The sequence below is a fragment of the Kryptolebias marmoratus genome, linkage group LG4 (assembly GCF_001649575.2).
Source record: "Kryptolebias marmoratus isolate JLee-2015 linkage group LG4, ASM164957v2, whole genome shotgun sequence".
Lineage (NCBI taxonomy): Eukaryota > Metazoa > Chordata > Actinopteri > Cyprinodontiformes > Rivulidae > Kryptolebias > Kryptolebias marmoratus.
Window position 1 is genome coordinate 29634921 of NC_051433.1, and position 13376 is coordinate 29648296.

Below are 13376 nucleotides of genomic sequence, written 5' to 3' on the forward strand. Positions count from 1 at the left end.
CACGTCCGGACAGGACGAAAGACCACACAAAATTGGGAGCGGTCAAAAGCTGCAACAAACAGTAGGCCTCAGACAGAAGTCCGTCGCAGCCCTCGGAGGGCGATATAACGCAACTCCAGCCAACAGGCAGTCGGGCGTCCAACGATGGTGAAAAGGCCAATGCCATGTGCAGCGAACCGCATGCGAGAAGAAAAAAGGAACAGAGCCTCGGATGACGTCAGGCTATATAGCCTCTGATTGATCATCCAATGTGTCACAGTGGTGACTCTGTTGATACTATTACTCGAACTGCGCATGCGCGAAGGGAACATTCAGTGCTTTCAGCACCGCCCTCTGGCGGTCAGTAGGGATGAAATAGAACTGGAGTTTCAGCATTATTCAGAAACGGAAAGTAATGTTTGGTTTGTAGGAGCAACAGCTGGAGTTCATAAATCCTGCTTGAAGCAGCAGGTCCAACTCCTGTTTGCTAATTTGTTCATAGAGATAATAGAGTTAAAGAAAATTAAAGGATGTGAATATTCACAAACAAAGTTTTTATCACCTGTCATGAGACGCCCTCTGCATTCCTAATAGAGAAGGACCTCGCCACGACCCTGTAATTTCTTTTTTTCTTTTTGATGTTGTTGCGGGGGGAAGTGGGCCTAACAGAAATGCTGAATTATCCATCTACACCACTAGGTAGCGAAGACGTCTGGGTTTATTGGAGTTAGACTTTTGTGTTGTGTGTACTTCTGATTATTCTGCTTCTCATCCTGCAGGAAGAAAAGCTGGATGGGGAGAACCGTTACTTCTGTGAGAGCTGTCAGAGTAAACAGAACGCCACCCGGAGGATCAAACTGCACAGCCTGCCGCCAACCCTCAACCTGCAGCTCATGCGTTTTGTCTTTGACAGGTCAGTCAGAGTTGGGCGGTAGCTGAAATGGTACAATAACTTTAAATTCCTATATAGATTTTGTCAACAATATGTGAAGTACAACATAAATGTAGTTTTGAATATTATTTGATGCTCAATTTTGTGACATAGTGTCCTTTTATTTATTCATTCATTTAAAATAAGCAGCAGTAGAGCCCGATGACTTCCACAAGGTGGAAAATGCAGATGGAATCATTTAATTGGACAAATACGTGTACCACAGAGCTAGAACCAAAGTCTGGTGTTTGTACTGAAACAAGACATTCTTTGTGAACTTTTTTTCTTTTTATTCAGGCAAACGGGCCATAAGAAGAAGCTCAACACTTTTATCAGTTTTCCAGAACAGCTGGATATGGGACCATTTTTGGAAGGCAGATCAGGTACACAAACATTTCATATTTAATTATCTGAAGTCAAATGGATGCTAACAGTGCTGTCACTAACTACACTTCACTGAACTGCTGCTTCCACCATCAAACTAAGTTTGATAACACTTCTTAAAGAATTTGTAGCTGTAAATGAAAAACTTTGCAATATAGTGTGATTTTTAAGTTCATACATAAAGCACTGAGACTGCTTCTGTACTCTTTTAATGGCTTGTTTTTTTCTTTCTAAATGACTTGAATCAAACTGCTGCTGTTGGTCTTTTGTCATGGTTCTTCAGACCCGAAGTGTGTCTACGAGCTCAGTGCGGTGCTGATCCATCGGGGCATCAGTGCCTATTCAGGCCACTACATCGCTCACGTGAAGGATGCTCTTACTGGTGACTGGTACAAATTCAATGATGAGGAAATCGAGAAAATGGAAGGAAAAAAGTTGCAGCTTGGGATTGAAGAGGACATTGGTGAGTATTAATAAATGAACATGGTACATTTCTGCTTTCTTGAAAATTTTATGTGATGCGTTTCAAACAAGAGTGAGTTTGTTAAAAAAACATCCTAAAAACCAGCAGAGTTGCAATCAGAAAGCCCGGTTGTTCATAGTTCTTATTTTTCAAGGTAATGTTAGAAAGTAAAATAAGAATATAGGGTTTCGTAGAGGCTTCATGTTTGGAGATTAAAGTTGTGTTTTTTTCTGCTTTCTTTTCATTGCTCACCAGCTGAGACTGTAAAGTCCCAGTCCCGAAAGCCAAAATGCAGCAAAGGTTATCACTGCTCTAGAAATGCATACATGCTGGTGTATAAGATCCAAGGAGATGAGAACTCGGATCACTCCAAGACCAAAGTTGAGGTACCAGGTGAGTCGACGATCTTGTGTTTGTGTCTCTGTGAAAAAGAAACAAGCAGCTGCTAACTGGAGCTAGCTCAAAGTTCAGCTCACACAGATTAAAACTCAATTAATTCCTGTTCCTAGTTCACATCTTCTGAACTAAATTCACACACTCAACATAAAGTCCTTCAAGTTCATTTATCAAAATTTCTCAAGATAAAATAAATAAGTTCAGTTTTAGTATCGGCTTATTGAAAGTGTCATTGTAGTATAATCTGCTTTTTGCTTCTGATAACAAAGAGCTACCATAATCAAATCACACCCCCAACTCTAAATATTACCTTTCCTTCTAGTAAGAATGACTGTGAAATTAGACTAATAGAAAATACATTTCAGGGTCTCTAAAACTGAGATTACATTAAGGAACTCTTAGTTTAAGATATCAAAAAAAATTAAACAATTTTAGTGGGTTTTGTAACATTTAATGGTAAGGTTAGTAAGTAATGCAGATATCCACAATTCTGTTTTTCTCAGTCAGATATCCAGATCGTCTTTGTTACTAATGATGTTTTTAATTCCACCTTAAAATGTTTCATTGATGAAATATCTTTGTAGATTTTTATGATTATGTTATTTCAATTACTGATGTCTGGAATTCCTTTTTTATTAGTGGTAAATTTAAGTACTGGGTATTCTTGATGACATTTTTACTAGGTAAAATGTTTTTAATGTAATACTTAAAACGTATTAGCGGCATTGGAAAAATAAAATTGTATTTTGGATATCTCAGATAAATCTTTGAGTCTAACCGTGGGAATATAGATCTCTGTCTGCTGTTCAGAGAACTACAGTGTTTTTGTTTTTTATCTGGAGCTGAAATCCAAACACACAATGATCTGGAAAAGTCATATTGGAAGAATGATGTTTCAGGTATCAGAAATATGTGGACAGAACAATTGGCACTCTGGACACCTGAAATGATTAGTTTGACTAAATAGAACTGAATTATAGACATCTCGTTTTATTGATCCTAATAATTATATGATCCATCTGCCTGCCATACAGTAATATCCTGTAAACATCTTTCTGCTTCTCTCCCCTCTCTGTGCTCACATCCTGCATACTGTGGTTTAATCTGGCTGCTCTTATTTGCATATTATTGGTTTTTTCTTCTCACAAAACAAAATAATTTTGAAATGGTGACTAAAAAGCAGCCAATTGAGAGTACATTCTTAACCACAGTCACTTAAAGATTGGTTTGCTACCTAAATAAAATCCCAGTATTATCATCACTACATCAGCTGACAACCCTTCCACTCACATAAAGAAAAAACAATGTGTTATTTGAGCTTTACTTTTATAGAAAGAAAAAATCTATGAAACGGAGTGTCTCAGTGTCACAGCTGTCCTGCTCAGTTTCTTCCATGTGGGATATAAGCTGTCTCTGTGGCAGGGTGCAAACACTTCAGGTCTGGACCTTCTGTTTTTATAATAAAGTTAGATATGAGGTGAGGAGGTGTGCATTTTATCAATGAGTGTTCCCTACAAAGATGGTACGGACACACAGAAGTGGAACATCCTGTTCTTGAGACAACTTTTGTCAACATGAAGCTCAGGTTTGTTCTTTCAGGGTACAGAACGTTGTTAAATTTCATCAATATGACTCATACTGATGACATTTAACATCACTCTGTTCATCTGAATGACTTCTGTACTGAATGTTATTCAGGTTCCCCAGGATAAAAACAAACTCACTAAATTCTAACTTCACAAAAACATGAATCCACTCTTCATGCATTTGTGCACAGCACTGTCAAAGACTGTTTTATTTAACCGCCTGCTGTTTTTCTTCTTTTCTTAACAGTACATCTTAAAACATTTGACCCAAAAAAGGCACTGCATGGCTTATTTTGTTGTCTAGTAGTCTTTTTTTTAATTATTAGTTTTTTGTTTGTTTTCTGGTGCCTTCTAGCCTTTCTTCAGAGGTTGGTCGACCAGGACAACCATAAATTTGAAGAGTGGTGCACAGAGATGGCCGACATGAGAAAACAAAGTGTGGATAAAGGCAAAGCCAAGCACGAAGAGGTGAAAGAGCTCTACAAGCTTTTACCTGCAGAAGATGGTTGGTAAAACGCTCTTTATTGACTCTTTGTTTGCTTTAGACTGTTTCACTGTATATATATATATATATATATATATATACACCCCACATAGTGGATGCATAACATCTGGTTTTACATTAAAGGGATGTGCAAGGTTTATTTAGACAACAGGAAATGGCTGCATTTTTCTGTTTATGGTTGATTTTTTTTTTTCTTTTCCTCCACAGGAGAGCAGTATGAGTTTATCCCCCTAGAGTGGCTGAAGAAGTGGCTTGATGACTCGACTGCCACAAAGGAAATTGACAACTCCATTTTTCTTTGTTCCCATGGAAAACTACACCCAGACAAGATGGGAGAGGTCAAAAGAGTTTCTTTGCAAGCTGCAAACCTGCTGTATGAACGCTACGGAGGTGGACCAAGACTAGACGGTTAGTCAAACAGATGATCTGCGCTCTCCTCAGATCTCGGGCTTTTCTCCGTCTAATTATACATGTTTCAGGGTATGAAATAATTCCAATCTAATTTAGGGGGACGAATGAAGTGTTTTAGCCTCTTGTTTGAATGATGTCAGTATGAAATGGGGATGTAACAGTTCATGATTAAATAAGGTTGTACAGAGAGCGGGGATTGCCCGGTCCTCCCTTCCTCAAAAAAAAAAAAAAAGAAACTCTTAAAAACACTTACGCAGATCTATCAACAATCGTCGGTTGTGACTGACATGACAACTCTTACAAAAGAAAAATGTGTGACCCAGGTGATTCATGTCTGAAAACATTGGTCTTACAGTGACTTCCTTTTTGAAATTTGCTGAAGTGATTCCTTGTGCTCCTGTCCAGGCTCCTCTCTTTGTATTGAGTGTGTTGGCCAGCGATGCCGAGTGCTGCGGCTGAAAAACCAGCTTAATGAAGATTTTAAGGAAGTTTCTAATCTAATCAAGCGTTCGCTCAGGTATACACTTCAGTTAATGTTAAACACAGGTGTTGGTTTTACGATCATTTACCTCAAGAATCAATCAAATTATATTTAGATTTTTCTGTGTTTGCACGTGTGTTTCAGTGGCGAGGGCTTCTGGGTGGGCAAAGCATCTTTGCGTAGCTGGAGGCAGTTGGCTTTGGACCAGTTGGAGGAGGATGAGGTTGAAACGAAACACAACAACAGCAAAACTAATGGGCAGGGACCACACACCAACAACAAGGGTAGGTTTGAGACATGCTCCTGACTAATATATCCTGCTCTTATCAGCATTATAGTCTGTAACTAATATTTTCATTATTAAATTTAATTTTTTTATTTTAGGGCTTTATCATACTACACAGTAAATACTTTAAAATGATATTATCTGCTAAAATCACCATTAAAACATCAAAACTCAAGTTAAGAGGAGATATTCTTGATTTCATTTATGGGTCACATCTAATTGTTTTTAAAAACAGACTAAGTGATTAAGTGTCTCTCAGGGAAAACAAAAATGTTTGTAACTCATTAAAGTGACTAATTTAAAATGTATCGTTGTTGTCTTAAAGCAACTCTAGTCTCAAATATTTCATACATGCGCTGTTTTTATAAACCCTCACACTGTCATCAGTTCTGAATAACAGGTTTACTCCAGCTGTAATATTATGAAATTCCTGACGGAAGTGTAGGCTACAGCCAGCTGCTGCTGCCTCTAATTGTCCATGTAAATCCAGTCAAATATGAAAAGTCCACTCTAAAGTTTGTTTTTGGCCCAAACTCACTATAAAGTGTGGCAGATGTCAAAAGGCAAATGGTCATTTCAGCCTAAATAATCCTCACAAATTCATGTGAATTTTCTTGTCCTTGTTAGTGTTGCCAACAGACAAGAGCAATGAGATATACACAAGATGACCTCCAAAGTCTAGAAAGTCTCATTTTGCTAATACTTGGTTTGCTCTCTGATGTTCTCATAAGATATACCTTCATGAAGCTTCGATCTTCAAAGTACGCAGCTCCTGATTGGGACACATAAAAATTTCTACCTAATGAGTGTGTGGATTGTGTCAACATTTTGCTTCTTTGTTTGATTGCAGAGTTCGGTTCAGACCTCTCAGAGGGCCCAGAGGACGATATGAAGACTTTCAATGAAGACCTTGTCTGCAGTCATGGTACTTTCCAACTTCAGCATCCATAATAATCTCTCCAGTACCTCCTAACAATGATGTAGTACCATTTTTGACAATAACAAATATTGTGTATTTGAAGTTTATTCCTGTTGCAGATAGATTCACTGTATAATTTGCTCTCACCATAGGAGGCCTGAGTATTCTGGAGTCAGAACGAAAGCTGGTATCTGATGAAGTTTGGACCAAATTGAGAAAATACTTCCCAAAAGCACCAGAGTTCAACCAAAACCAAGATCCCTGTCAGCAGTGTCTGGTATGATGACTGTCAGCCATTTTTTTATCCCTTCCTTTTTACATCCTTTCGTCTTCATTATCACGCACCACAGAACGTGAAAGGACACGTCTGTTGTGTGTTTGTTTTTCTGTTAGCAAAATATCTCATGAACCAGTGGCTAGACTGTATGCTGGTGTAGATTCCAGGCATCCAAGTCATGGCAAATGCCAAAGGTTTTAGAAATCAAGGCAGTGGAAAAGCATGTAGCGTTTGATGCAGTTTAAAGCTTGGAACTCCACTTCATACAGAAAAGTCGTCCAGTTGCTTTGTGTTTTTAAAATGTTTTGGATCAGATAGATTTGAATGAAACTGACAGAAAGTAGTCACTGGGTGTATATCTACAACTGATTAACCTTTTGAGTCAACCTAATTCAAGTTGGCTGCCGCACCTAATTGACTTTAGATAACTCTGAATTGTCTATAAGTCAGGAGATTTTACAGCTATTGGTGTCCACCCCATGTCCTGAAAATAGGAATAACTGAATAGGTAAAAAAACTGTAAACCTAGGATAAACACTGAATGTGTAGCTTTCCGTAAGGAGATGAATGCAAACGTTGCTGTGTATGGTCGCTGGTTATTTGTATTTGTTGAATGACTTTGAAGCTCCTCTTGCTCTTGTGGCCAGACATTAGAGCAGGAAGAGAAGGACAACGAGGCGGTCAGTAAAATGATGGCTCTCGATCAGAAGAACCAACTACTTAACCTCTTCCATGAAAAGAACCGACCAACACTCACTAAATGGCCCCAGGTAAACAGAGCAACACAATAAACTCACTTTTTTCTGATCTTTTATTTTCCAATACACTTTCATTTTTCCCCCCACAGGGTACAGATGTACTTTACATTGTTCCTCTGTTTTTTGTGGAAGAATGGAAAAAATTCATCAGGTAGGATTTTTTATTTTTGCTTTTAAAATTATTAAATATTTGTTGTCGTTCACTGAAAAACCTTTGGCCAGTCTTTCATGTTTATTTGTGTATTTTTAGGAGGCCTACAAAATCGTCTCCAGTGTCTAATGTGGGCAACACTCTGCTGCTCTGTCCCCACGGCGGCTTCATGTTCACCTACGACTCTCTGATCAATGGAGAGGCACAACAGTGAGTTCTGCTTATATCACTATTATTAGCCTTTTTCGTCCTACAGAGTCACTGAAGGCACTAGCCTGATGAACCTTTTACAGGTGCACTTATGTGAGTGCAGCTGTACATAGAAGTGTACCTGAAAGAAAAGAGCAACCCTAGCTAGGAATGTTTTATTTTTCTTTCACGAGTAAAAGAGTACCTTAACTCACCACTCATAACATCATAACAACAATTTAGATGTGCATTGAAACATTTGTATTTCTCTTCACTTGTTCCTCTGTTTTTGTCACAATATTTGATTTGCTACTAATTCTAATTTGAATTTCTAATAATTGGAAATATACATACAAAAAATACATTAAAACATGCAACTCAATCAGGGATTGTGTGGTCTGACATTTTGTTGCAGTGCATCGTATGATAGAGATCAAGTTTGCAAATAAACCTGAACGATTTTTCAGATGTACAACAATGGGATTTTGTTTTTATGAAAGGTAAAACTCCGCCTCTCTGGAGACATACTGCACAGTAGAAACATCGTTCAGTTTAAATGGGTCACAGAAAGTTGGACTTTACATGTCTGACCTGGCATTTTTATACAATTACACATCAGTGTGGTTAGGCCTGAGGCTGTAGACACAGATTTCAAGACACATTCATCAATCCATCTTCTACCCCCTAACCGTGGTCGGATCAAGGAGGCAACAGGTCCTGGAGAGAAACCCAGAAACACTCTCCAGCTCCTCCTGTGGGATCCCACAGCATTCCCAGGCCAAAGAGGCTCTCCTGTGAGTTCTGGGTCTGCCCTGGGGTCTCCTCCCAGTCGGATGTGCCTGGAAAACCTCCAAACAGAGGTGCCCAGGACGCATCCTAATCAGATGCCTGAACCACCTCAACTGACTCGTTTAAGTGCAAAGGAGCAGTGACTCTGCTTCAAGCTAAAGCCCTCATTACACACTCATCAATCCCTTCTCCAGATCTACAAAACACATTTAGCCTGGAAAGTCAAACTCCTATGACCCCTTAGCAACCCTGCAAGGGTGTAGATCTGGTCTGCTGTTCTACGACAAGGACAAAGACAGACTGCTCCTCCTGGATTCAACGTTCAACAATCAGTCAGAACCTCCCCTCCAACACCCTGGAGAATACTTTCGCAGTCCTTTTGGCTACAATGTACCTGTCAGCTACTTTAAGAATCCTCCAGGCAGCCAAGCCATAAAATCCTCCTCGTCCACCTTTGGCCTAAGGTGGCCTGGTACCAAGTACACTTGTGACCCTCTCGTTCACCAGGGAAAAATCCAACACTGGGGCACTCAGCTGGGGGCTTGTGAGTATACCCACACCCGCCCAGTGCCTCTCTCCCTGGGTAACTCCAGAGCAGGAGAGAGCCCAGCCCCTCTTCAGGATTGGGTTCTAAAGCCTAAGCTGGACACACACAGAAGCTCTGAATCCATAACTGCCAGTGAGGTGACATTCAGTGACCCTAAAGCTAGTTTGTGCCACCAGGAATCGGCACACCCAGGGACCCATGGCTTGCATTGCACCCGACCAATTTTAAGACAAGAAATTTTAAATTACAGGTCTTTTAAAATCAGGAATTAAGCTTCTAAAACAATATTATTTGCTGTTTGCCTAAAACACAAGCAGGTTAGGTTGTGGTTTCTCTGTATGTCATGCAAGTTATAAAATACATGAAGTGAGAGTTTTTGTCTGGCTCATGCAGAAACTGGGCACCGCAGCAGCAGCACTGTGTAAAATAGAAAGATTATCTTTCTGTCTTTTGTCAAAATATCTCATGAATCAGTGGATGGATTTTAATGAAACCCTCAAAAAGTAATCCTTGGTTGTTCATGTACAACTGATTACTGTTTGTAGTCAATCCAACTAAAGATGGCTGCCACAGCTAATCAACCTTAGTTTATGCAAAAAGTCATTTATATTACGTTCAGACATCACATAGCACCTCAGGGTTCTGCATGACACCTAAGGTCCCATCATTATTTGTTATTATCAAGGTTTAATCAAACATTGATGTGCATTCCTTCAAGGAATGCTTGGCATTTCATTGTTTGGATGAGTTAAGCTGATTTCCCCAGATTTCTGTGTTTCTCTTTCTCCATGAAATGTGTTTTTATTGTACAACCAAGTGGGGCGGGATACTAAATGATTCTTCCTGAGTTCGAACTTTGGTCTCATGTTTTACTGTTTGTCTTGCACAGTGTAGCTCTGCTTTGGCCAAACGAATGGGACGTGATCAGCAGACTCTTTATCGTTGACCAGCCGATATCCATCCACTGCTTAAAGCAGACTACACCAAATGGGTACACCACCCAATACACCACTCAGCCTGGTAAGAGCTCCAAGTTAGAAAAACCAGATCAGCATTTACAATTCCCAGCTATATTCTAAATTTGGTTTAGTTTATTTTTAAAGCACTTTTCACAGTCAATGAAAACTGCAAAGTGATTTACAATAAACTAAAATAGACAATACAATAAGAACACTGACAATTACAAAAATAATTAATGGACATAGAATATTTTAAAAAGACATTAAAACAAATAGTTTATATTATTGCATGCCTAACTAAAAGTTCAGGAATATCAGAACATTGGAAACACAAGAGAGCGTCACTCCATCGTGGAGCTGCACCCCACTGGGTTTTAAAATGGCTCCTAGGAACTTTTCCCATTTAGTTTTTTTATTGATTTGTTTTAATCCATCATATAATAAGACACTTTTTAGAGGACAAATGTTACATCATAAAACAGAATTTGGAAAAATAAAAACAAAACTTTGGGTTGGGAGCTACAGATTTTATAGAGCTCTACAACATGTTGGAACTGCTCCACATTGCTGATTGTATTTGATTGTGTTTATTATTTCTTCCAGTAGCCTACATTTGACTAAATACTTTGAGTTACTATAAGTGGAAATTCAACATGACATTTGTCTTGATATTGACAATTTTGATGTTCAAGGCAGGTCACTTTCTTTAAGTGCAATCAATTCAGTGACTCCAATTTCCACAAATAATCGGTTTCAGTAATTGTGATTACGAGAGTGACCAAAATAATCACAGTTAATATTTTTCCATAATCAGTTCTTGGTTTGCAAAATGTACATAAAGACATTTTTTGTTTTGTTATAATGAAAAGGCTAAAATTGCAATTAGATAAACATTTCCTATGAGAGGTTTGTGCAGGGGTTGGTGATGATTTTATTCTTGGAATGCTTACACAGAGTTCACCAACTACCTTTATTAAATGAACAAATATGTCACAAGCTTATTGCAGGACAAACACTTTGCACCCAGCATGGGAACTGTTGTGTTTTTACCATCATTGTCTGAAAGCTTGTTTAGTTGGCTTTAAATGGAACTGTTTAAAGTTCAGCATGCAGTGAGCGTTTAAAGCTCTGAGTGTGAAGGTTTTAAAGGCAGGTCTGTGGTTTCATTGAAAATGACAGGAAAATAAAGATACAAAATTCAGATGCTTTGAGGCAAACAGCCTTTTCAGGTCACCACTTTACAAGTAGATGTCATGTTGAGCATTTTTAATCTTTTACTGTATTGACAATCACGTTTCTCTGTTTAGATTTGTGTTGGGAGTGCAGAGAGAGCTTCCTATTCCAGCAACAGAGGGACCTCAGAGAGTACACCCAAGCGACCATCTACATCCGCAAAGTCATCGAAGACAAGAGGGTACCAAACAACAGAAACTGAACAACTGTTTGTTATTCAGTTTATTTAAATAGGAACTGCTGATCTTCTGTTACTGCTGTTAATTATGGGTCTTTAACTTTGTTTTTCACAATGTTGTCACTGTGGGAAACGAAGGATGCTGCTCCAGAGGTGATCGCCAGCAGTTCTGAGGCAGAAGAGGAGAGGGAGGAGCATCCTAAGGTGGATGGAGAGAAAGACCCAGACTTCAGTCAGGTAATTAGTCTCTAGTTCTGTCTTCATTGTTTCATCAACAGCTGTAAAAGAAGCAGTCTGCTCAGGACCAAATACGTCACAAAGACCCCAGCACCCTGCCATGGTGTGGCTTCATTTAATATTTCACAAGTTAATCGTAAAGTCTGCATTCTGCTCAGTTTCCATCACAATTTTTGACCGTTTTTAAGCCCCAGCTTTAAGAAAAATCATTAAAATTTTACATCACAAAATGTAGCTCGATTGGGAATAGTATGTTAGTATGTTAACTTTATATGTTAGTTGAATCAATGAAGGTCTAAGCTTCCTGTTAAACATTTATGTTAACAAAAGTGATGAAATGATCAACCATCGCTATCTTCTAGTCACAAGATGGTGCAAAGCGGCTAAAGTTGAGTGACAGCAGCACTCTGCCTGTGACCACCGTGACCAAAGCGGGTGGAATCAGGAGAAGCACTCGACACAGGAAACTCCGAGGCGAGAAAGCACTCATTGTTTCAGCTAATCAGACACTAAAGGAGCTGAAGATTCAAGTAAGGGCTTCACAACCCAGGACACAGTGCTGCAGATAACAGTCTGTTCCCACAACATTAATCCTGCTGTGTCTGTGACTGTAGATTATGCACGCCTTCTCTGTGGCTCCATTTGACCAGAATCTCTCCATTGAAGGAAAAAGTCTGACAGATGACTCGGCCACACTGGGCAGTCTGGGTGTCATCCCAGAGTGCATCATCTGTTTGAAGGTACGGGTTGCTTCTGGAGCTTTACACAGTAATCACATCAAAATTCGACTTATTCCAAACCCATTGTTGTTTTCTACAGGCTGATGAGCCAATAGCAGATTATGCTGCGATGGATGATGCCTATCAGGGTGAGTAGCATCATGTGATCTGCTACTGTTTAACACTTCCACCAAGGAGGGTTGGTTTTCAGTAGCCGGTTGGTTTTTAAGTAATCTTGTTAACAGAAGGATGGACAGCTGGACAAACCAAGGAACAGGTGTAGATGGCATCTTCAGGAAATGTTGGGGTTGTTATCACCAAATTGTAATCACAAATTGGGTGGGTGACTGTTAGGACAAGATCTTATGAACCAGTGGATTGATTTTAATGAGACTCTCAAAAAGCAATCATTGATTTACTTTTGGTGTTAATCCAATTCAAGATGGCTGCCACAGCTAATTAGCTTTAGCAACCACAAAAGTGCTTTAATGCAGTCAGTTTTGCAGGTTTTTAAAGTCAAAGTCAAATTTCTTTACAAGGTGATACAAAGTGCTTTGGTATTAGCTCAGACTGATCCCCAACTCTTACCTCAAGTGCTAACAGATCTTTGTCTAAAACTTTACTATTCAATATTGGAGTTAGCCCTGTTTGTCTGTTAGCGAAATATTTTATCATCCACTGGGTGTATTTTAATGAAACTTAAAGAAAGTAATCATTGGATGTACATCTGCACCTGATTAACTTTTGGAGTCATCTCGTTTGAAAAGGGCCAACACAACTAATCCACACTAGCCAACACAAAATTAGCTATTACTCATTCAGTTTTATATATATTGAGTAAAACATTGGTGTGTCTGCAGCTGAGAGTCATTTTCAACACAAGATCTTGCAATATCGCATGAGAGTCCAACTCCTTCATTATTCAACATAAAAGGATCATAGTTTAAAACTCTGGTGACTGATATTCATTCCTTCAAGGAATGTGGTCATTGTTGAGC

General features: G+C 39.1%; 1 protein-coding gene across 2 annotated transcripts in view; it reads left to right on the top strand.

Annotated features, from left to right (window-relative positions):
- usp48 (ubiquitin specific peptidase 48) overlaps positions 1 to 13376 on the top strand; it is a 37977-nt gene that overhangs the window by 23479 nt on the left and 1122 nt on the right. Inside the window, exons 8-26 of one of the 2 annotated variants that reach the window (XM_017423662.3) lie at positions 759 to 892; positions 1208 to 1293; positions 1578 to 1757; positions 2013 to 2150; positions 4095 to 4244; positions 4452 to 4652; positions 5061 to 5172; positions 5281 to 5420; positions 6273 to 6347; positions 6494 to 6618; positions 7266 to 7388; positions 7466 to 7527; positions 7627 to 7737; positions 9942 to 10072; positions 11319 to 11425; positions 11561 to 11659; positions 12022 to 12189; positions 12274 to 12399; positions 12479 to 12527. In XM_017423662.3, the coding sequence (XP_017279151.1) occupies positions 759 to 892; positions 1208 to 1293; positions 1578 to 1757; positions 2013 to 2150; positions 4095 to 4244; positions 4452 to 4652; positions 5061 to 5172; positions 5281 to 5420; positions 6273 to 6347; positions 6494 to 6618; positions 7266 to 7388; positions 7466 to 7527; positions 7627 to 7737; positions 9942 to 10072; positions 11319 to 11425; positions 11561 to 11659; positions 12022 to 12189; positions 12274 to 12399; positions 12479 to 12527 (2317 nt within the window). Of the gene's footprint in view, positions 1 to 758; positions 893 to 1207; positions 1294 to 1577; positions 1758 to 2012; positions 2151 to 4094; positions 4245 to 4451; positions 4653 to 5060; positions 5173 to 5280; positions 5421 to 6272; positions 6348 to 6493; positions 6619 to 7265; positions 7389 to 7465; positions 7528 to 7626; positions 7738 to 9941; positions 10073 to 11318; positions 11426 to 11560; positions 11660 to 12021; positions 12190 to 12273; positions 12400 to 12478; positions 12528 to 13376 lie in introns of those variants that run through there. The other variant, XR_001808771.3, reaches the window with a different exon arrangement.